Source organism: Chironomus tepperi, unplaced genomic scaffold (assembly GCF_022539635.2).
Source record: "Chironomus tepperi strain 1889 unplaced genomic scaffold, CSIRO-AGI_Ctep_v1 contig_7, whole genome shotgun sequence".
Lineage (NCBI taxonomy): Eukaryota > Metazoa > Arthropoda > Insecta > Diptera > Chironomidae > Chironomus > Chironomus tepperi.
This window is the reverse complement of record NW_027226129.1, coordinates 1,490,996-1,515,540: the sequence shown is the minus strand read 5'-3', so window position 1 is coordinate 1,515,540 and position 24,545 is coordinate 1,490,996. Positions and strand designations below refer to the sequence as shown.

At 36.7% G+C, this 24,545-nt stretch overlaps 3 protein-coding genes across 4 annotated transcripts in view; 2 read left to right on the top strand and 1 right to left on the bottom strand.

Moving 5' to 3' along the window:
• The first annotated feature begins 484 nt into the window (after positions 1–484).
• Positions 485–7,826, top strand: LOC139093402 (phospholipid-transporting ATPase ABCA3-like). Of its 2 annotated transcripts, none has more exons than XM_070644223.1 (8): positions 485–738; positions 1,153–1,448; positions 1,508–1,873; positions 2,010–4,644; positions 4,706–4,849; positions 4,911–5,572; positions 5,639–6,353; positions 6,414–7,826. In XM_070644223.1, exons 1-8 carry the CDS (start codon positions 651–653, stop codon positions 6,686–6,688), a joined length of 5,181 nt encoding a protein of 1,726 aa, XP_070500324.1. In that variant the 5' UTR covers positions 485–650; the 3' UTR covers positions 6,689–7,826. The 2 variants fall into 2 exon arrangements, with proteins under 2 accessions (XP_070500324.1, XP_070500255.1); XM_070644154.1 differs by having other exon boundaries at positions 918–1,448.
• A 1,124-nt stretch (positions 7,827–8,950) lies between these two features.
• The window catches only part of LOC139085880 (uncharacterized), a 32,690-nt gene continuing 17,095 nt past the window's right edge, over positions 8,951–24,545 (top strand). Inside the window, exons 1-7 of the mRNA XM_070634100.1 lie at positions 8,951–9,654; positions 11,852–12,174; positions 12,229–12,579; positions 12,694–15,373; positions 15,796–15,939; positions 15,994–16,700; positions 16,770–17,244. Of these exons, the coding sequence (XP_070490201.1) occupies positions 9,585–9,654; positions 11,852–12,174; positions 12,229–12,579; positions 12,694–15,373; positions 15,796–15,939; positions 15,994–16,700; positions 16,770–17,244 (4,750 nt within the window). The 5' untranslated portion in view covers positions 8,951–9,584. The remainder of the gene's footprint in view (positions 9,655–11,851; positions 12,175–12,228; positions 12,580–12,693; positions 15,374–15,795; positions 15,940–15,993; positions 16,701–16,769; positions 17,245–24,545) is intronic.
• Positions 17,571–23,851, bottom strand: LOC139093692 (phospholipid-transporting ATPase ABCA3-like). The gene is made up of 7 exons (XM_070644530.1): positions 23,746–23,851; positions 23,090–23,391; positions 22,665–23,030; positions 19,958–22,592; positions 19,753–19,896; positions 19,030–19,691; positions 17,571–18,956 (listed from the first exon to the last, which is right to left on the bottom strand). Exons 1-7 carry the CDS (start codon positions 23,831–23,833, stop codon positions 18,054–18,056), a joined length of 5,100 nt encoding a protein of 1,699 aa, XP_070500631.1. The 5' UTR covers positions 23,834–23,851; the 3' UTR covers positions 17,571–18,053.

Sequence of the window (24,545 nt, the reverse complement as noted above, 5' to 3'; positions counted from 1 at the left end):
ATGAGATGTACAGTGGTGGACAACCTGTGTGGCACGGCACACAAATCATGGTAATGCCATGAATCGTATGCTGTGTGCGGTTTTGTGTCAAGGATTATTTTAGTTGATGTGCCGTGAAAAATTTAAGGTTGTCCATCACTGGATGACTGGGGGATAAAATTAATTACTGGTTATTGACCCTGAACTGGCAGATGGTTTCAAAGGATTGAACTGTTTTTAGACATACCATACGTGCAGCAATGGTCCCTCGTGCGAAGAGTCGAAGCCAAGAGGGATCATGTGGGGCATGAACTTCCCCTAAGAGAATTGGAAAATCGTTTATTTCCTAACGAATTTTTTATTTTTAAATTAAAAAAAAATAATTCAAAAAATAACGGTTTCTGGCTACGCCTCTGTGCATTCCATTTGAATCTGTTGCTGTGTCTGTCTCATCATTTGACTGTCTTAGAGAGAGATGATATCCATGTTAATATTCTGTTATAATATCTTAAAGATGTGCGTCTTATTAAACGTCGGAAGTGATTCTTCATTCGTGATCAGATTTTTGGATTAAATTTATCAAAAAATTCAAATTTTTAACATCAAAAAGTCACAAAATTTATGAAAGTTAAGGCTGTGCAGAGTCTTGAAATTAAAATTGAGTGAAAATCATGTTAGAGCAGCTCAAAATGTCGATTTCAAAATTTATATTATTGTGCTGGAAAAATTGGACTTTATTTAAGCGACGTCCAATTGCTTGTGAGTTTTGGATTGATTTAATGAATTTTTAATTATTTTAAGCATAAATTGTTAATTTATTGGAATTAAATATAATTATGAAATTCAGCGGATAACTTATGTTATTGATGTTATCGAGCTATACTCTTTAGTGACTAGCTTACTTGTTATATGCTGTAAATTGTATTTTTTGATTCGAGGCCCATATAACCCAAGACACCCGAATGACTCGAGACCCGAATGACTCAACACCCGAATGACTCGACACCCGAATGGCTCGAGGCCCGAATGGCTCGACACCCGAATGGCTCGACACCCGAATGACTCGACACCCGAATGGCTCGAGACAGAGTGACCTATTCACATCCACAAAATGCGCTTTAGTCACCCAATTATTAAATAAATTTTTAACTTATTTTTTCTTATTTTTTTTAGGTATTTTTGAGTTGCTTCTTCCTACTGCCATATTCTTGGCTGTCTTATTGACCACAAAGCTTACATATGTTAAATCAACTGAATTATTCAGCATAAATGTCCAAAATTGTGTCATAGACTCCAGACGCATGACCCAGCTTTACTATACACCAATAACTAAGGAAACGGAAGTAATAATGGATCAGACATCCGAAAGATTAAGTTTAAGTTTTAAGGGTTTTGCGACTGAAAAGGAACTTTATGAACGTCTGGACATGGACAGGTCGGATGATGTTGTTGTTGTTGTATTTGATGCTGTGAGTTGCTCAATAGCTGACAAGTCTGACCTCAAATAATTCAATTCCTTTCGTTTTAGACGACATCAAGTGACACAAAGCATCTTAAATATACAATTCGAATGCCAGACTGTACATCAAGTCACAATAATTGGAAAATTATTAAAATGGACTTTTTGGAAATGTCAACAGAACTGAGACCTAACAGCTTATCACATCCAGATTCCATTTATTTCTCGTCATGCTTTTTGATGCTACAAAATGAAATTGATCATGCATTTATTAAATCTGTTAGTGATGGAACTGCTAGAATTGATAAATTGAAGACTTTGGGAGCATTTTTATATCCAACAGGACATGCTGATATTTCTATAGTAACTGCTGTCTATTTGTTTCCAATTTTGTTCGTTCTGTCAGTGATATTCCCGATTTATGAGCTGATTAAGGTAAGAATTGCTTATTTTGAGGTTATATCTCATTATTTTGAGGTTATGTCTCATGATTTTGAGGTTATGTTGACTAATTTTGAGGTTATGTCGACTGATTTTGAGGTTAAGTCACTGTTCCTTCCTCCAATTCCAGAACATAACAATGGAACGTGAATCAGGTCTAACAGAATCAATGAAATTAATGGGATTATCAAGTGCCTTGTACTGGTCATCATGGTTCATGCGAAGTTTCATCATTCTTGTCATTTCCTTCACAATTAATATCATTTTGACAGTCACAAGCATCATATCAGATGTTCCAATGTTTATCAACAGCAATTCATTCATCATTTGGATCTTTTTCATCTCATACATCACATCCATGATCACATTCTGCTTCCTTGTCAGTGTCATCTTCAAAAAGTCATCACGTGCTGGAATTATTGGATCAATTGTCTTTATTGTGACTGTTTTGCCTTACATGATGTATCATGATAACTTTTATAGATTCACTTATGGATTAAAAGTCTTGTTCTGCATGCTCACTAACACAAATATGGCACAAGGCATCAAAATGATTCTTATGGCTGAAATTAATCAAAATGGAATTGGATTTGGTAATTTATTTAAAAAATCTCTCGACATCAACTTCTCATTTGGTGAATTGCTCATTTTTATCAATATTGGAAGTGCTTTGCAGATGATCGCGACTGTCTACATTGAGAAGGTCTTTCCTGGTGACTATGGCATATCCAAACCTTATTACTATCCACTTAAGTATATTTATAGTCGATTTATAAAAGAATCTATTGACATCCATGAAGCCAATCATCAAAATGGAATAGAAATGGACCTGCTGTGCTTACCATCTGATCAAGAACAAGTTCCAAAAGGGCTATATGCTGGAATTGAACTGAAAAATTTATCAATACAATTTGATAATAATCAAGCAGTTCAAAACTTATCATTAAATATATATCAGAACCAAATCACAACTTTGTTGGATATAACTGGAACTGGAAAGACAGCACTCATATCAATGTTATCCGGTCAATGCATACCGACATCGGGAACAGCAATCATCAATGGATATGACATAAAGACACATGCTGATGAAGCTAGAAGGTCAATGGGAGTTTATATGCAGCATGATGTCTATTTTGAGGAACTGACTGTTAAGGAAAATTTGGAATTCTTCTGTAAATTGAAAGGAATGACTGTGGACAGCACAATACAGAACAACATCCAAAGATATACCGAAATGCTTGGTATTGCTGATATATCAGATAATTGTAAGGAACTGAGTAAGGAACAAAAGAGGAAATTGTCAATTGCCATTGCACTGTGCGGTGATTCAAAGTTCATCATTATGGACGAGCCAGCAGCAGGCATGGATCCATCATCACGTCGTCATCTGTGGGACTTGCTGATTGTTGAGAAGCACAAACGGACAATTTTAATCACAACGCAATTTTGGGACGAAGCTGAAGACTTTAGTGACCGGATAGCAATCATGTCTGAAGGTCAACTTAGGACGGTCGGTTCCTCATCAGAACTACATACGAAATTCAATACTGGATATCGACTTACTTGTGTTAAGAGGCCTGGCTTTTTTACTAATTTTATGTGTACAGAGATTCAAAAATTGGAACCAAAATCGTCTTTAATTAGTGATTCAGAAATGGAAGCAGTTTTTGTGATTCCAAAAGTCAGTCAAATTCATAAAATCAGTAAACGAATTGAGGGTCTGGATATCATGTGCACTGATAATATAAGGTGTAGCTACTTCACATTGGAAGATGCTGTTCATCGCTCAATTTGTGATGATTTTCAAAATGATATTCAGGATGTTGAGGCTACTGATTGCATAGTAGCAGTTGATGACTTGTGGCCAGGTCCTGAAAAATGTGACCAAAGATTCTTAATTTTTCAGCAATTTTACGCAATGTTTTTGAAGAAATTTCATGTTTTTTGTCAATCGTGGAAGCTGTTCCTGATTCTCATCATAATATCAGTCATTGCCATCTTCCTGATTCCAAACATGCTGTATATTGAGTCCATAAAGATCACTAAGCTTCAAATTACATTAAATTCTTATGAAGGAACTGAAACTTTAGTCGAAAGTGACCAAAATTCAGACATATTTCGAGCATATTCAAGTCTATTGACTGGAAAGGACATAATAGTCATCAGTTCCACAAATATTGAGGATGAAATTGTCAAAAAAGACAGAAAAGTCAATCATATGAATCTTATAGCTGCAACATTCAAAACTAACTCAATTATTGCTTGGTTCAATACTCAGCTATACCACACAATGCCATTGACTATAAACACAGTCAATCGTGCTATTTTAAAGTCTGTGGTTGGCAATGACTATGACATAACTGTGACTAATCATCCTTATACTTATACTCAACATTCAGCACAAAATTCAAGTCCAATTTTACTCATTCTTTCCTTCCTGATCATCTGGCCGTTGATTTATATTGGACATAACATTAAGGAACGTGTCATGAAGTTCAAGTTCCAATTGTTCATCTCCGGAACTAACCGACTTGTCTATTGGATCACAAACTTAATCTTTGACTACTTATTGTTCGTTCTCATCTGTTTGGTGCTGTTTGGATGCATTGCTGTGTCTAATTTTGATAATAATCAATTTAGGATGTTAATGACTGTTGGCAGTTCCTATGGATTCTCATGGATATGCTTCATCTATGCATTCTCATATTTATTCACTAAATCATCAACTGGAAGGTCTATGCTGCTTCTTATGTCCATTATATGTGAGTATAGCTGACTATAGACTTATATCCTTAATACATCTACTTCCTGTTCCTTCCTCAGTGCTTATTTTATCTATTGTTGGCAATAAACTTGAACTATTGTCCATAAATCAGTATTGGATGATTGCTGTCAACATTTGTGACTGGATTCTGATGATATTTGCACCATTTACTTTACCTAAGATGTTAGATGATGTCTATTCTGGTAATTTATGTCCTTTAACTGCTGTTCCTGAATATTTCATGTCAATTCTGTCATTTTACAGGAACTAGACCAGATATTATAGGAAGTACTATGATGAACATTATGTCAGGCTGTATCTTCTTCCTGATTGTCATCTTGCATGATTACAACTTCTATGCCTTAATTTATTACAAATTTAAGTCAAGTCCTGGACATTTGGTACAAGAATCTCAATCACTTGACTTAGATGTCCATAATGAGTCACTGGAATCGAACCTTGTCCTTAAGAATTTAACAAAATTATATAAAGGCACAGCAGCTGTAAATCAATTGTCATTAAATGTTAAGCAGCATGAATGCTTTGGTCTACTTGGTATAAATGGAGCTGGAAAGACAACAACATTCAAGATGATGACTGGAGATGAATTGATTACATCTGGTGACATTTGGATTAAAGGAAAGTGTCTAAAGACTCAACTACTTGATGCTCACAAGTTCATCGGTTACTGTCCACAGTTTGACAACTGCATACCGGAATTGACTGGACGTGAAACTTTGAAGATCTTTGCATTAATTCGTGGCATCAAAATGGATCAAATTAATGAGTTGGTCAATCAAATGTCAAGTGAACTTGACTTTAAGCAGCATTTGGACAAACAAGTCAGAGCTTACAGTGGTGGAAATAGACGAAAGTTGTCGACTGCTTTGGCACTTCTTGGAAATCCAGAATTAATCTTTTTGGATGTAAGTTCAAACTTCCTAACCTCAAAATTCTTAATTCTAAATCCTGGTTTTTTTTATATCCAACAGGAATGCACAACAGGTGTCGATCCACAAGCTCGTCGTCAAATTTGGAATGCAATCAAGCGAATCCGCGACAATCATCGACTTTCATCCTCAATTGTCATCACATCACATTCCATGGACGAATGTGAAGCTTTATGTACAAGAATTGGCATCATGGTCGACGGTCAGTTCCAATGTCTTGGACCTGTTCAACATTTAAAGAACAAATTCTCAAAAGGCTTCGTCTTGACTGTCAAAACTGGATTTACGGATGAGGAAATGATGACAAATTTGCGAGAATTAATTGTGAGGAAGTTCCTGGATGTTGAACTTAAGAGAAGGCATAATGACTGTCTGGAGTTCCATTTGACAAATGTTGAGATGAAATATTCAGAAATATTCATGAAATTGGAAGAAATTAAGGTAGAAATGGGAATTGAGGACTACAAATTGACACAAATGTCATTGGAACAAGTTTACCTAAATAACTGCAAACAAGGAACTCCATTTAGTCCAGGAGAAGTCCATCAAATTAGAAAACAAGAAGCAATTTGGCGAAAAGAAGAATCGGAATTAAGTCAATTAAATTGGATATGGAAAGACTCTTTTGAACATTTACCAGTAAATCCAATCTGTGCAGGAAGTGATGCCGATGGAGATATAATTTATGTCGGTAAATGCAATCATAAAGGACATTCACTTCCAGCAACAGTTATACCTAACAAAATGGTAGCTATTGGTAAGAAAAATTGACTTAAATGCCTAAAAAGGCAGGAACTAACCTCAATTTCCATTCTAGTGACCAACGACGGCAGTGCCATTGTTAAAAAAGAATTCAAAATCCTATGCGGTGTTAATACAAAATGGGTACCAAGTAGTCACGGATCACATCATCCAAATGCTGTTGTTGGTGGACATGCAGCAAATGGAGAGAAATTGTACATTGGACGTGCTAGATGGCAGGACTGCTTAACATGTGGAAAAATTCAACCGTCAAAAAAATTACTTTACATACCCTATGGTGGCAGGGAAATTCCCATTGAAAATTATGAGATTCTTATTGAACTAGAATAATCTTAAGTACAGACAGAAACAGACTCAAAAGAAACAGACAGAAACAGACAGAAACAGACAGAAACAGACAGAAACAGACAGAAACAGACAGAAACAGACAGAAACAGACAGAAACAGACAGAAACAGACAGAAACAGACAGAAACAGACAGAAACAGACAGAAACAGACAGAAACAGACAGAAACAGACAGAAACAGACAGAAACAGACAGAAACAGACAGAAACAGACAGAAACAGACAGAAACAGACAGAAACAGACAGAAACAGACAGAAACAGACACAAACAGACACAAACAGACACAAACAGACAGAAACAGACAGAAACAGACAGAAACAGACAGAAACAGACAGAAACAGACAGAAACAGACAGAAACAGACAGAAACAGACAGAAACAGACAGAAACAGACAGAAACAGACAGAAACAGACAGAAACAGACAGAAACAGACAGAAACAGACAGAAACAGACAGAAACAGACAGAAACAGACAGAAACAGACAGAAACAGACAGAAACAGACAGAAACAGACAGAAACAGACAGAAACAGACAGAAACTCCGTTCATAATTGATTAAACTACTTCCATTGACTCTCTGTGCCTGAACAACATTTTGCCTCATTTCATTAGCTTCTTTGAGCCTTCAGCCCTCCGTCCGTAACACTTTTCATTCTAGTTCATACACACCGTTTCGCTCTTACATACCCTTACCTAACCCCACACCCACCTACCTACTTCCGATAGCCTTGACAGTCTACCACCCACCTCCTATCTTCCCTCTTACTTACTGTTCTTTTTTCCTTCCTACGACCTCCACTTCTACCCACCTATCTCCCCTTCCTACCCTTCCTACCCTTCCTACCCATCCCTATAATCTCTTCAACCTACCCCTATCCCTCCGACCTACATCTCTCCCTTCCTACTTATTTACCCCTTCCCTCCTACCTACCTGCCCTCATTCTCTCTGGTTAGTGATTCGTTTTCATATATTTATTCATAAATTTGAACTGTATATTTACCATTTAACCTTAGCATTATTTGAATTAATGCAGTAGCCCATCATGCTTGGTGGGGTTTATTCTAGTTGATAAGTATTAATAACTTATTGTTGAATAAAATAAAATATTATTGCCTAAAATTATAGGGGCCGTTCACATAGTGTGACTGAAGCACCACGGTATGAAATGGACACAATATGGTACTTAATTCTGATAACCGAACAATCGGACACTTCATGTCGTGGTATGAAGAGGAGGAGGAACTCTATGACGAGGAAGAGCGGGGGAGGGTGAAAGGAGGTAGAGAGAGGAGGAGAGGGGGATGGAGGGTCGAGATCTTGAAAAAGCTACTCTTATTCTTATTTGGAAAATAACTCATCAATTTACTAGGATTTTAGGACCCAAAAATCTCCCCTTCCAAAATTTCTGTCTACACCCCTGTCCCCCCTTAATTGCCCTCCTCTCCATCAAATGAGCATCAATATGTGAACGACTCCTCAGTACTCTAATAAAATACTCAAATAAAATAAACATCATTTATTTTTACAAAAAAACAACTGTTGATATTTAATACTAGAGTATCGGAAGCGCCCGTGGCGCCCAACTTCAGAATTTTCAGCTTCACATAGCTCCATGTGGCATCACATTACACCCACATTCCCCCTAATACCCCTCAATATTCAGCTTCACAAAATGCCTTTACATGGCTTCCGTTCTTGTATCAGCAAAGGAATTGAGTGTTTATAATATAAATTTGAAATTCTCTAACCGACAATCTACACCAGTGGTGGACAACCTGTGTGCCGCGACATACTAGTGTGTGATTTTATAAGTGTGTAGTTTGGGGGCAATCGTAAGTGATGCCTTGGTGGTTAGAATGAGATTGTTGTAGTGGTGAGCAACCTGTGTGACGCGGTACTAGATTGTGTAAGTGTACGCGCAGTTTGGGGCAATCGTAAGTGATGTCTAGGTAATTACAATAAGACTGTTAGAGTGGTAAGCAACCTGTGTGTCGCGGTCCTCAGTGTGCAAGAACCTAAAATTGATGAGAATGTCATGAATCGCATCCCGTGTGCGATTTCACGCCACACATACCACCAAGGTGTGCCACATACAACAAAAGGTTGTCCACCACTGATTTACTCACCAAAGAAAAAAGAGAAAATAAAAATAGGTAAAAAAATTTGCTCATCACCGACACATGTAAATTTACCGATCAGCTGTTTATACTCATATACATCAAGTCACATATCTCAAATTCAGTCAGTTCGTGACATTAGAAGTCATTAGTGTGTGTGATTGTTATGAGTAATTTTTTTGCTAGAATTTTAAAAATTTTAAGTCAATTTTAAGTTTAGTGTGTGATGATTAAGCAGGCTGTATCCTTAGCTAGACGTGCTGCTGATATTCGTTAAAATGGGCGGATTTTGTGGATTTTTAATTAAATTTAGTGAATTTTAATTAAAAAATTGTTAATTAGACATTAAATCGATATTAAGGTGTGAAATTGGAGGAAATAAGTGAAATTTTGAGGCTGTTTAGTGCTGGATGCAGCTTAGAATCAACAAGTTGGTGTGAAATTGGACAAAATTTGATAAAAACGGTGAAAAATCTGTCAAAATTCATAGTAAACATTGACAAAAATCCACAAAAAAATCATCAAAAAATCATCAAAAAATTCACAAAAAAATCGACAATTTTTGTCAAATTTTACACATTTTGATGATCTAATCCACAACCTTTAAAGTGAAAGCTGTGCCTTAATACACAATAAATTGGAACAATTGATGACTAGTCATCACCAATGTATCACAATCAATCAGTGAATCATTCCTAAAATCTATCAAGTCATACTAAAAACAAGTTCCTTCCTTAATCGAACTTACCCAAGCATATTCAGCATGTTGATGACCAAATTTAATTTATTATTATGGAAGAACTTTATTCTAGTCAAGCGGCATCCTATAGCCGGTAAGTATTAATCATGTCATGAAATACAGGGTAATGCAGTACATTCTAATGCTGCACATCTAATGCAATACACGACATACAGTTCATGGCAATTTCCGACATTATTTGGCGACATTTGATGTGCCGCGACACACAGGTTGCCCACAACTAATCTTCTATTAAGCTATAAGGTCCTCTAACAAGCCAAGACCATGTTCATACAGTACTATAGATTCCAGAATTCTAGGAATTTCGGAAATCGGGAACGGGAACGTGAATGACCTTCGGGAACTGGAATTCCCGGAAAAATGTAGATGCATGATGAGACATGCATGATGTAGGAGCTTATAGAACAAGCGGAACAGCCAATAATTTATTTTTGAAAGTCTTCCCCAGTCGTATCTTGTAGGGTACAGGCAATCCAGTCCTGTTGACCTTTTTTTGTACAATTTTACTTCCGAAATGGTAGGTTTTAAGCCTTACTATCCCTAGTTTGACTATGGAGCTGTCCCGTTCAGACAAGGTATTTTGGATAGGCTTTTACTTTATCCCAGTTGTGGGCAACTTGCATGCCGCGGCACACTATTACCAAGATTGACTTATCATCGAGGTTAGGTTGCTCATCACTGCTATATCATTTAATGTTGTTATCTCGACATAGAGCAAGGTTACCAGCAGTGTATTTAGCGATATCAGGGAATAATATGAGATGGCATACACTTGACATTCAGGCAGACTTGATGTTCCTTAATTTCTTATGGCTACAGGCAGCAATGTCATCAAAAAAGTGCTTCCGATCCAATAATTAACTCTAGGGATCCCATTAGTCAATCCAGAGGTCTAGCGTACCCAAATCCATCCTTTCCTCTCTAAGACCGTCACCTAATAAGTCAACGGCTCCCTTATCTATTAACCTTAACAAAATCCAATTTCAAGTCACATTTGAAAAATTAGAAATTTTCATGGAAGCTCGACTCTAGTGATTCAAAAAAATATATTACAATTTATGACACATTCTCCATGAAAATATGCCAGCCATATGAGAAATTTCAAGGTCACTCAGCTATTAATACTCGGGAATTCAAACTTCTAGATAATGATTTGTTTATGAATGGATATTTTTTTCATTTTTAAATTCTGCTATGGGGTTATTTGGATATTATGTCACGTAGAAAATTGGCAGATTTTGAGCATCTCGGACTGTGCGGTTTCGGTCGAAGCTTACAACCAGGGTGTGTCGTGGCACAGAAAGTGATTGGCCAAAAATTGTCTAGATGATGATAATTAGTTCCTGTTGATCCACTATGCATCATAGGACGTTAATAATACCTGAACGTTGTGGATCTGCACGGCTACTTCTGCTAGTGTCTTGTGTTGTTGCTCTGTCTGTTTCTCTATGGTTGTACGTTAAGTGATTTTCCTTCTGTCAGCACTGCCGCAATGTCTATTTTTTGTTTCCTTAGAGTTTGACCCATACATCCCCACTTCCTTCTGCCATGCTCTCGAAATCTTCTTTGTTCAGTTAAGTCTCGAATATCGTATATTGTAAACTTACTATACCTAACCTGTTTGTGGGGCTGTCACCCTACAGACACGTAGTTTGTTAAGGCTTTTCTTTAAAGTACTTATCCCGGCACTGCTTTTCGGTCTCTAGCGGTGCTCTTAGTGAAAACAGGCAGTACCACGTGAAGGTGAAACATTTGATGTTTGGTCAGCAACCGGGTTAGATCGATGTCCTCCCACAACTCTTCCTTCTGCCATACAACTCATTGTTACTAATTATGTTTAGGCAGTAGATGTAACAGATCTGTCGTAAGCACTTAATAACGAAATTTTGAATGTGATTAGACTGGTCTAGAGTTAGGTTTATGGCCTGGTCTAGGGTCTACACTAGGGTCTGGTTATAGGTCTGGTCTAGGGTCTGGTCTAGGGTCTGGTCTAGGATCTGGTCTAGGGTCTGGTCTAGGGTCTGGTCTAGGGTCTGGTCTAGGGTCTGGTCTAGGGTCTGGTCTAGGGTCTGGGCTAGGGTCTGGTCTAGGGTCTGGTCTAGGGCATGGCTTAGGATATAGCCTAGTGCTTGATCTAGGGTCTGGTATAGGATATGGTTTAAGGTCGGGTTCGAGGTCGGGTTTATTTCTTGACCCAGGGCCTGGTTTACAGCCTGTTCCTAAGATTATCATAACTAAAATAATTTTCAATTTTTTCTCTCTGATTTCAGCTATTTTTGAGCTTCTTTTTCCAATTCTTGTGATTATGCTGTTCGCATGGATACGAAACCTGATTGAAAAAGGAGTCGCACCAGGCATACCAAGTCAAGAATTTAACATTAAGGACTCAGGTTGTTCCTTCTCGCTTAATTATTTTATTGAACATAAAATCACATACCTTGGATATGCCCCGAACAGCACTTACTACACAAATTTAATGGAAAATGTTGCCAAAAATGTCAAAATGGAACCGATTGGCTTTAAAAATGAGACAGAATTGGACAAATGGACACATAAGCATGGTAAGGCTGTTGCTGGTGTTTCATTTGAGGACGTAAGTATAAATTTGACAATATTAAGGCTTATAACCTCAAAAATTTATTTCTAGACCAACTCAAGTGGACCAAAGCATCTAAAATACACAATTAAAATGCCTGGCGATACCCAATGGAATACAGACAAGCTTTATTATGTTGGATTGTCACTGGAACCGAGATATTATAGCCAAAACATTAAATCATCACTTTACTATTCAACGTGCTTTTTAAAGCTACAAAATGAAATTGATCAGGCATTCATTAGGACACTCAATAATGGACAGGAAGTGGATAAATTGGATACAATCAAGACATTTCCATATCCAGAAATGGAAATTGATATTTTTGTCAATTTTGCTGCTTATGGATTTCCAATTTTGTTCGTTCTGTCAATGATATTCTCGGCTAAGGTGCTGATTAAGGTAGGAATTGATTATTTTGAGGTTATGTTGACAAATTTTGAGGTTATGTCTCATGATTTTGAGGTTATGTCAACTAATTTTGAGGTTATGTCACTGTCTCTTCCTCCATTCCAGAATATAACAATGGAACGTGAATCAGGTCTAACAGAATCAATGAAATTAATGGGATTATCAAGTGCCTTGTACTGGTCATCATGGTTCATGCGAAGTTTCATCATTCTTGTCATTTCCTTCACAATTAATGTCATTTTGACAGTCACAAGCATCATATCAGATGTTCCAATGTTTATCAACAGCAATTCATTCATCATTTGGATCTTTTTCATCTCATACATCACATCCATGATCACATTCTGCTTCCTTGTCAGTGTCATCTTCAAAAAGTCATCACGTGCTGGAATTATTGGATCAATTGTCTTTATTGTGACTGTTTTGCCTTACATGATGTATCATGATAACTTTTATAGATTCACTTATGGATTAAAAGTCTTGTTCTGCATGCTGACTAACACAAATATGGCACAAGGCATCAAAATGATTCTTATGGCTGAAATTAATCAAAATGGAATTGGATTTGGTAATTTATTTAAAAAATCTCTCGACATCAACTTCTCATTTGGTGAATTGCTCATTTTTATCAATATTGGAAGTGCTCTGCAGATGATCGCGACTGTCTACATTGAGAAGGTCTTTCCTGGTGACTATGGACTGTCCAAACCTTGGCACTTTCCAATCAGTGATGCTATTAATTATTTCAATAAGAAATTTGGTCTACGAGACTCCGATTCAGGCTCAGAATCTGAGGAGTTTGACTTGAATGATCAGGAAGAAGAGCCATCAAATTTAAATGCTGGAATTGAGATCAAGAAGCTGAGTAAAAAGTTCGGCAACAAATTTGCTGTCAAGAACTTCTCATTGAACCTTTATGAGAACCAAATCACAGTTCTGTTGGGTCACAACGGTGCCGGTAAGACAACAGCAATGTCAATGCTGACTGGACTGTATCAACCAACATCAGGTACAGCAATCATCAATGGATATGACATAAGAACAAATATTGAGGAAGCTCGAAGGTCTTTTGGATTCTGTCCACAACATGACATCCTTTTTGAGGAACTGACAGTCGACGAGCACTTGCAGTTCTTCTGCAAATTAAAAGGCATGACTGACAAAATCAACATCCAGGCAGACATCCACAGATACACAAATTTATTAGGAATATACGAAAAGTTAAAATGTGAAAGTCGGACACTCAGCGGTGGACAGAAGCGACGATTATCAATTGCCATTGCACTGTGCGGCGATTCCAAATTTGTCATTATGGACGAGGCTACATCCGGCATGGATCCATCATCACGTCGACACCTGTGGGACTTGCTTATTGCTGAAAAGAAAAGTCGAACAATTTTAATTACAACACATTTTATGGACGAAGCTGATGTGCTTGGTGACCGGATAGCAATCATGTCTGAAGGTCAACTTAGGACGGTCGGTTCCTCATTCTTCCTTAAAAAGAGATTTGGAACTGGATATAGGCTGACATGTGTTAAGCAAGATGGATTTAATGCTGAAAATGTGTTGGATGTAATTAAGCAGGACATACCGACTGCATATGTAGAATGTGAAGGAGACACGGAAGCTACGTTTGTGCTTGAAAAGGATAAATTGCCAATTTTTGATCAAGTCTTTAAGAATCTCGAAGATAATTCAGAAAAATTGAGGATTTCCAGCTTTGGATGCAGTTTTACGTCACTTGAGGATGTCTTCTTAAGGTTAGCACATAGCGACGTTGGAAGTCCATCAATGTCATGCAATCGGACGGAATCAGCAGTCATTGATGTTGAGAATCACAAAGACTTTCAAAAGATTGACGGATTTTTGGGAATTTTATACCAAATTCATGCAATAATTTACAAGAAGATTCATGTCCTGCGACGGTATTGGATGATGATCCTGATTCTTGGACTATTGTCATTTGTGACTATATTTTTGGTACCAAAAATGCTGGAAATTAAGCCAAATGAACCAACGGAACTGAAAATATCATTTGATACTTATGAAAAAACTGAAACTTTGATTGACATTAGACAGGAATCGGAACTAGTGACTGCATATGCAAGTCTGTTCCATGGAAAGGACAAGAGCACCAAAGTATCAGAAGACCTTGAAAGCTTCATCTTAAGGAAGTCCAACGAATCACTTGGTACAGTCAATCATGACAACCTTATTGCTATGTCCATTGACAACAATAAAGTCATTGCCTGGTTCAACACTCAGCCATACCATACGATGCCATTGACTGTCAATACCGTCAATCGAGCAATCCTTAAATCTGTTGCTGGCAGTGGATATGACATAACAGTCACTAATAAGCCTTATAAAATGTTTAATAATGACACTGAAATTATACAGGAACAGATAGGATCGATGGGTGACTTTATACTTAATTATATTATTGTTTTATTCCTGATGATCATCTGGCCGATGATTTATATTGGAAATTACATCAAGGAACGTGACATGAGGTTCAAGTTCCTTCAATTTATTTGCGGAACTAACCGACTTGTCTATTGGATCACAAACTTAATCTTTGACTACTTATTGTTCATTCTCATCTGTTTGGTGCTGTTTGGATGCATTGCTGTGTCTAATTTTGATAATAATCAATTTAGGATGTTAATGACTGTTGGCAGTTCCTATGGATTCTCATGGATATGCTTCATCTATGCATTCTCATATTTATTCACTAAACCATCAACTGGTGAAGTTATGCTGCTATTTTCATCGATTGTTTGTGAGTATGGACTGATGTGATGGATATTGTGACAGAGGAACTGACGGACAGACTGTCAGGGACTAGAACAGACTGTCAGGGACTAGAACAGACGGTCAGTGACTAGAACAGACTGTCAGGGACTAGAACAGACTGTCAGGGACTAGAACAGACTGTCAGGGACTGGAACTGACTGTCAGGGACTAGAACAGACCGTCAGGGACTAGAACAGACTGTCAGAGACTAGAACAGACTGTCAGGGACTAGAAAAGACTGTCAGGGACTAGAACAGACTGTCAGGGACTAGAACAGACGGTCAGTGACTAGAACAGACTGTCAGGGACTAGAACAGACCGTCAAGGACTAGAACAGACCGTCAGGGACTAGAACCTGACCAATTGACAGCTTTTACCACAAATTATAGATAACCTTTCCATTTCCAGTATGCATCCTATCAGCAATTGACTATGCCCTTGCATATGGACTTGAGAATCCCGTCTATAAACTCTTGGGTAACATTTATCACTGGATTGGAATGATGTTGGCACCATTTACATTGGTTAAGATGAACTATGAAGTCAATTTTTGTAAGTACTTCCTGTATATGTAGGAGCAATAATTTTTATGTCCAATTATTTCAGCGAGTCCATTTCAGTACTCGGAGATCCAAACGTACATAATAATGAATATTGTGTCTGGCTGCTTCTTCCTACTGATTGTCCTCCTTAATGACTACAACTTCTTTGCCTACATTTACTATAAATCACCTAAAATAGCTCCAAAAAGCTCAAATGGCACAATACAGTATCTTGATGATGATGTGCAGAATGAGAATCAAGTTGTCAATGCTATGTCCAATGAAGACATCAAAGTGTCCAACTTGGTCCTTAAGAATATAATCAAGACCTTCAAAAGCTTCTCGGCTGTACGTGATTTATCGTTGAATGTTAAGCAGCATGAATGCTTTGGTCTACTTGGTATAAATGGAGCTGGAAAGACAACAACATTCAAGATGATGACTGGAGATGAATTGATTACATCTGGTGACATTTGGATTAAAGGAAAGTGTCTAAAGACTCAACTACTTGATGCTCACAAGTTCATCGGTTACTGTCCACAGTTTGACAACTGCATACCGGAATTGACTGGACGTGAAACTTTGAAGATCTTTGCATTAATTCGTGGCATCAAAATGGATCAAATTAATGAGTTGGTCAATCAAATGTCAAGTGAACTTGACTTTAAGCAGCATTTGGACAAACAAGTCAGAGCTTACAGTGGTGGAAATAGACGAAAGTTGTCGACTGCTTTGGCACTTCTTGGAAATCCAGAATTAATCTTTTTGGATGTAAGTTCAAACTTCCTAACCTCAAAATTCTAATAATTCTAAATCCTGGTTTTTTTTTATATCCAACAGGAATGCACAACAGGTGTCGATCCACAAGCTCGTCGTCAAATTTGGAATGCAATCAAGCGAATCCGCGACAATCATCGACTTTCATCCTCAATTGTCATCACATCACATTCCATGGACGAATGTGAAGCTTTATGTACAAGAATTGGCATCATGGTCGACGGTCAGTTCCAATGTCTTGGACCTGTTCAACATTTAAAGAATAAATTCTCAAAAGGATTCGTTTTGACAGTCAAAACTGGATTTACGGATGAAAATTTGACCGAAAAAGTCAAGGCAAGGATTTTTGAAAAATTTAAAAATGCGGAACTAAAAGAAAATTATTTGGACATTCTGACGTTCCACTTGAAGAATGTCGAATTAAAATATTCGGAAGTATTCAGGAAGTTGGCAGATATTAAGGATGAATTTGGAATTAAGGACTATGCATTGACACAAATGTCATTGGAACAAGTCTTTTTGAATATTAGTCAAGATTAGGCTGACCTGGCTTATAATTTACAAAATGCAGCTTAAGAAATTCATGAAATAATCCTAATCCTATGTCTAGACTATAAGATCAACTAATCCCTGCCAATTCCACTATGTCAATCAACACAATCGAATTTTAAGCATATTTAATAAAATTATTCATCTATTATGGATCTAAACTCTATATTCATGCCTTTAATTCATGTTCATGTCAGAGACACAGTGACTGAGAGACAGTGACAGAGACAGTGACAGAGACAGTGACAGAGACAGTGACAGAGACAGTGACAGAGACAGTGACAGAGACAGTGACAGAGACAGTGACAGAGACAGTGACAGAGACAGAGATAACTTTTATTAACTTTAATTTTGGATATAAAATACATGAAACTTAATTCTAGTAAACGATTAAAGAATAACATTGAGTAATAAGCCTTAACATACAGTTATATGCTCAATGAACATCTTAGGGTCCTAATGAGTATGCTGATTAATGAAATTAGTACTTAGTTCTTAGTAAGCATACTCATTGGTACCATAAGATGATCATTGAGCATATGATTGTATGTTATGGAAGTAGAGCAGTGATGGACAACATTTGTGCCGCGGGATCGTATGCCGTGTAAGGTTTCGTTCGAGGATTACCACCAAGTTATTCCTTCTTCTTCTTCTTTAGTCGTACAGTTCAATTGTGATCGATGACCCTCCCCACCAACTGGGTGTGTCGCGGAAAATTTAAAGGTTGTCCATCACTGCTCTAAGATAAATCTTCAAATTATAGGTCTCAAGATATAACATAGATAATGGTGTTGTAACTTATTCTTGGCCACGCTCCTGACTTGATGTCATTTGGATGTTACTTTTACTGGCATTAAAGGAGTCATCAAAATCTTTCGTTGTAATTGGTCTCGATTCATGAAATTTTTTGTGTCTTCTGGCTTTTTGATCGGTTCTTTTATCTCTGTCTTCGTAAGCATTACTGGATGTAGCTGAATTCATGACTTTTGATATAGAATCTCCAATTTTTTTGACTATTCCTTTTTTCTTATTCTTATTCTTATCGTCTATGATGCTTTGCAGTTTTACAATTTTTTCCGTTTCCTCTTTTCGCTTTTTCAGTTCCTCATCTTTTCTTTTCTCAATTTCAATAGCTAGTTCCTCATTTCTTTTCTTAATTTCCGATTTTCGCCAAATTGATTCTTGTATTCTAATTTGATGGACTTCTTCTGGACTTAATGGAGTTCCTTGTTTGCAGTCATTTAGGTAAACTTGGTCCAATGACATTTGTGTCAATTTGTAGTCCTCAATTCCCATTTCTTCCTTAATTTCTTTCAATTTCATGAATATTTCTGAATATTTCATCTCAACATTTGTCAAATGGAACTCCAGACAGTCATTATGCCTTCTCTTAAGTTCAACATCCAGGAACTTCCTCACAATTAATTCTCTCAAATTTGTCATCATTTCCTCATCCATAAATCCAGTTTTGATGGTCAAGACAAAGTCTTTTGAGAATTTATTCTTTAAATGTTGAACTGGTCCAAGACATTGGAACTGACCGTCGACCATGATGCCAATTCTTGTACATAAAGCTTCACATTCATCCATGGAATGTGATGTGATGACAATTGAGGATGAAAGTCGATGATTGTCGCGGATTCGCTTGATTGCATTCCAAATTTGACGACGAGCTTGTGGATCGACACCTGTTGTGCATTCCTGTTGGATATGGATATAAAAAAAAACCAGGATTTAGAATTAAGAATTTTGAGGTTAGGAAGTTTGAACTTACATCCAAAAAGATTAATTCTGGATTTCCAAGAAGTGCCAAAGCAGTCGACAACTTTCGTCTATTTCCACCACTGTAAGCTCTGACTTGTTTGTCCAAATGCTGCTTAAAGTCAAGTTCACTTGACATTTGATTGACCAACTCATTAATTTGATCCATTTTGATGCCACGAATTAATGCAAAGATCTTCAAAGTTTCACGTCCAGTCAATTCCGGTATGCAGTTGTCAAACTGTGGACAGTAACCGATGAACTTGTGAGCATCAAGTAGTTGAGTCTTTAGACACTTTCCTTTAATCCAAATGTCACCAGATGTAATCAATTCATCTCCAGTCATCATCTTGAATGTTGTTGTCTTTCCAGCTCCATTTATACCAAGTAGACCAAAGCATTCATGCTTATTGACATTTAAGGACAATTGATTTACAGCTGCTGTGCCTTTATATAATTTTATTAAATTCTTAACGACAAGGTTCGATTCCAGTGACTCATTATGGACATCTAAGTCAAGTGATTGAGATTCTTGTACCAAATGTCCAGGACGTGATTTAAATTTGTAATAAATTAAGGCATAGAAGTTGTAATCATGCAAGATGACAATCAGGAAGAAGATACAGCCTGACATAATGTTCATCATAGTACTTCCTATAATATCTAGTCTACTTCCTATAAAATGACAGAATTGACATTAAATATTCAGGAACAGCAGTTAAAGGACATAAATTACCAGAATAGACATCATCTAACATCTTAGGTAAAGTAAATGGTGCAAATATCAACAGAATCCAGTCACAAATGTTGACAGCAATCATCCAATACTGATTTATGGACAATAGTTCAAGTTTATTGCCAATAATTGATAAGATAAGCACTAAGGAAGGAACAGGAAGTAAATGTATTAAGGATATAAGTCTATAGTCAGCTATACTCACATATAATTGACATAAGAAGCAGCATAGACCTTCCAGTTGATGATTTAGTGAATAAATATGAGAATGCATAGATGAAGCATATCCATGAGAATCCATAGGAACTGCCAACAGTCATTAACATCCTAAATTGATTATTATCAAAATTAGACACAGCAATGCATCCAAACAGCACCAAACAGATGAGAATGAACAATAAGTAGTCAAAGATTAAGTTTGTGATCCAATAGACAAGTCGGTTAGTTCCGGAGATGAACAATTGGAACTTGAACTTCATGACACGTTCCTTAATGTTATGTCCAATATAAATCAACGGCCAGATGATCAGGAAGGAAAGAATGAGTAAAATTGGACTTGAATTTTGTGCTGAATGTTGAGTATAAGTATAAGGATGATTAGTCACAGTTATGTCATAGTCATTGCCAACCACAGACTTTAAAATAGCACGATTGACTGTGTTTATAGTCAATGGCATTGTGTGGTATAGCTGAGTATTGAACCAAGCAATAATTGAGTTAGTTTTGAATGTTGCAGCTATAAGATTCATATGATTGACTTTTCTGTCTTTTTTGACAATTTCATCCTCAATATTTGTGGAACTGATGACTATTATGTCCTTTCCAGTCAATAGACTCGAATATGCTCGAAATATGTCTGAATTTTGGTCACTTTCGACTAAAGTTTCAGTTCCTTCATAAGAATTTAATGTAATTTGAAGCTTAGTGATCTTTATGGACTCAATATACAGCATGTTTGGAATCAGGAAGATGGCAATGACTGATATTATGATGAGAATCAGGAACAGCTTCCACGATTGACAAAAAACATGAAATTTCTTCAAAAACATTGCGTAAAATTGCTGAAAAATTAAGAATCTTTGGTCACATTTTTCAGGACCTGGCCACAAGTCATCAACTGCTACTATGCAATCAGTAGCCTCAACATCCTGAATATCATTTTGAAAATCATCACAAATTGAGCGATGAACAGCATCTTCCAATGTGAAGTAGCTACACCTTATATTATCAGTGCACATGATATCCAGACCCTCAATTCGTTTACTGATTTTATGAATTTGACTGACTTTTGGAATCACAAAAACTGCTTCCATTTCTGAATCACTAATTAAAGACGATTTTGGTTCCAATTTTTGAATCTCTGTACACATAAAATTAGTAAAAAAGCCAGGCCTCTTAACACAAGTAAGTCGATATCCAGTATTGAATTTCGTATGTAGTTCTGATGAGGAACCGACCGTCCTAAGTTGACCTTCAGACATGATTGCTATCCGGTCACTAAAGTCTTCAGCTTCGTCCCAAAATTGCGTTGTGATTAAAATTGTCCGTTTGTGCTTCTCAACAATCAGCAAGTCCCACAGATGACGACGTGATGATGGATCCATGCCTGCTGCTGGCTCGTCCATAATGATGAACTTTGAATCACCGCACAGTGCAATGGCAATTGACAATTTCCTCTTTTGTTCCTTACTCAGTTCCTTACAATTATCTGATATATCAGCAATACCAAGCATTTCGGTATATCTTTGGATGTTGTTCTGTATTGTGCTGTCCACAGTCATTCCTTTCAATTTACAGAAGAATTCCAAATTTTCCTTAACAGTCAGTTCCTCAAAATAGACATCATGCTGCATATAAACTCCCATTGACCTTCTAGCTTCATCAGCATGTGTCTTTATGTCATATCCATTGATTATTGCTGTTCCTGATGTCGGTTTGCATTGACCGGATAACATTGATATGAGTGCTGTCTTTCCAGTTCCAGTTAGATCCAACAAAGTTGTGATTTGGTTTTTAGGCAGTTCCAATGATAAGTTTTGAACTGCTTGATTATTATAAAATTGTATTGATAAATTTTTCAGTTCAATTCCAGCATGTAGCCCTTCTGGAACTTGTTCTTGATCAGATGGTAAGCACAGCGGATCCATTTCTATTCCATTTTGATGATTGGCTTCATGGATGTCAATAGACTTTTTTGTAAATCGACTATAAATATACTTAAGTGGATAGTACCAAGGTTTGGGTATGCCATAGTCACCAGGAAAGACCTTCTCAATGTATATCGTTGCCAGCATCTGCAGAGCACTTCCAATATTGATAAAAATGAGCAATTCACCAAATGAGAAGTTGATGTCGAGAGATTTTTTAAATAAATTACCAAATCCAATTCCATTTTGATTAATTTCAGCCATAAGAATCATTTTGATGCCTTGTGCCATATTTGTGTTAGTGAGCATGCAGAACAAGACTTTTAATCCATAAGTGAATCTATAAAAGTTATCATGATACATCATGTAAGGCAAAACAGTCACAATAAAGACAATTGATCCAATAATTCCAGCACGTGATGACTTTTTGAAGATGACACTGACAAGGAAGCAGAATGTGATCATGGATGTGATGTATGAGATGAAAAAGATCAAAATGATGAATGAATTGCTGTTGATAAACATTGGAACATCTGATATGATGCTTGTGACTGTCAAAATGACATTAATTGTGAAGGAAATGACAAGAATGATGAAACTTCGCATGAACCATGATGACCAGTACAAGGCACTTGATAATCCCATTAATTTCATTGATTCTGTTAGACCTGATTCACGTTCCATTGTTATGTTCTGGAATTAAGGAAGAAACAGTGACTTAACCTCAAAATTAGTCAACATAACCTCAAAATAACCAATTCTTACCTTAATCAGCACCCAAACCAAGAATATCACTGACAGAACGAACAAAATTGGAAACAAATAGACAGCAGTTACTATAGAAACGTCAGCATGTCCTGTTGGATATAAAAATGCTCCCAATTGCTTCAATTTATCAATTCTGGCAGTTCCATCACTAACAGATTTAATAAATGCATGATCAATTTCATTTTGTAGCATCAAAAAGCATGACGAGAAATAAATGGAATCAGGATGTGATAAGCTGTTAAGTCTCAGTTCTGTTGGCATTTCCAAAATGTCCATTTTAATAATTTTCCAATTATTGTGACTTGATGTACAGTCTGGCATTCGAATTGTATATTTAAGATGCTTTGTGTCACTTGATGTTGTCTAAAACGAAAGGAATTGTATTATTTGAGGTCAGACTTGTCAGCTATTGAGCAACTCACAGCATCAAATACAACAACTACAACATCATCCGACCTGTCCATGTCCAGACGTTCATAAAGTTCCTTTTCTGTCGCAAAACCCTTAAAACTTAAACTTAACCTTTCGGATGTCTGATCCATAATTACTTCCGTTTCCTTAGTTATTGGTGTATAGTAAAGCTGGGTCATGCGTCTGGAGTCGATGACACAATTTTGGACATTTATGCTGAATAATTCAGTTGATTTAACAGCCTCATCCTTAAACTTTGAGATCAATAAGACAGCCAAAATAATGGCAGTAGGAAGAAGCAACTCAAAAGTATCTAAAAAAAATAAGAAAAATAAGTTAAAAATTTATTCAATAATTGGGAGACTAAAGCGCATTTTGTGGATGTGAATCGGTCGCTCTGTCTTGGGTTATTTGGGTCTCGAGTCACTCTGGTAGGTAATAGGGGCACAGTATGAATGGACAATGTAAAATGTTACAAAAAGAGGATAAAAAGGTCAAGAAATGCAATTTAATGCGTATAACAAGTGAGCTAGTCACTAAAGAGTATAGCTCGATAACATCAATAACCTAAGTTATCCGCTGAATTTCATAATTATATTTAATTCCAATAAATTAACAATTTAAGCTTAAAATAATTAAAAATCCATTAAATCAATCCAAAACTCACGAGCAATTGGACGTCGCCTAATTAAAGTCCAATTTTTCCAGCACAATAATATAAATTTTGAAATCCACATTTTGAACTGCTCTAACATGATTTTCACTCAATTTTAATTTCAAGACTGAGCTTAGCTTTAAATTTACATTCGTGACGCTCAGCTTTAAAAATGTTATAAAAGAATATTAATGTGGAAATTCTCTCTAAGACAGTCAAATGATGAAACAGACACAGCAACAGTGTCAAATAGAATGCAATACTTACTTAGTTCCTTGACTGGGACTCACGAGGGATCATTACTGAGTGTATGGAATGTCTAAGGACAGCTCTATCCTTTAAAATCTATCCTTTAAATTAATTAATATTCCCCCATTAATCCAGTGATGGACAACCTTAAATTATTCACGGCACATCTACTAAGATAATCCTTGACCAAAACCGCACACAGCATACGATTCATGGCATTACAATGATTTGTGTGCCGTGTCACGCAGGTTGTCCACCACTGTACATCTCATATAGGATGACCAGAGAATTTTGGGATATTTAATGGCTTTGGGACACAACTAACATTCCTGCTGTATAATTCAGCAGATGGTCATCCTGCCTTAATCTATTCTGTATTGTCATATAACGAAAAGTATTAAGAGATGATGCAGAGATCACTAAGTGATATCAATGTGTGTGTTATGTGTGCTATATGTGTTATATGTAACATAAATGGTTAAGGCTATCAATGTTATACTATATTCCGAATTGATAGATATTCTCGAAGGATAGAGCCGGCTCTTGGTTATACTCCGAATCCT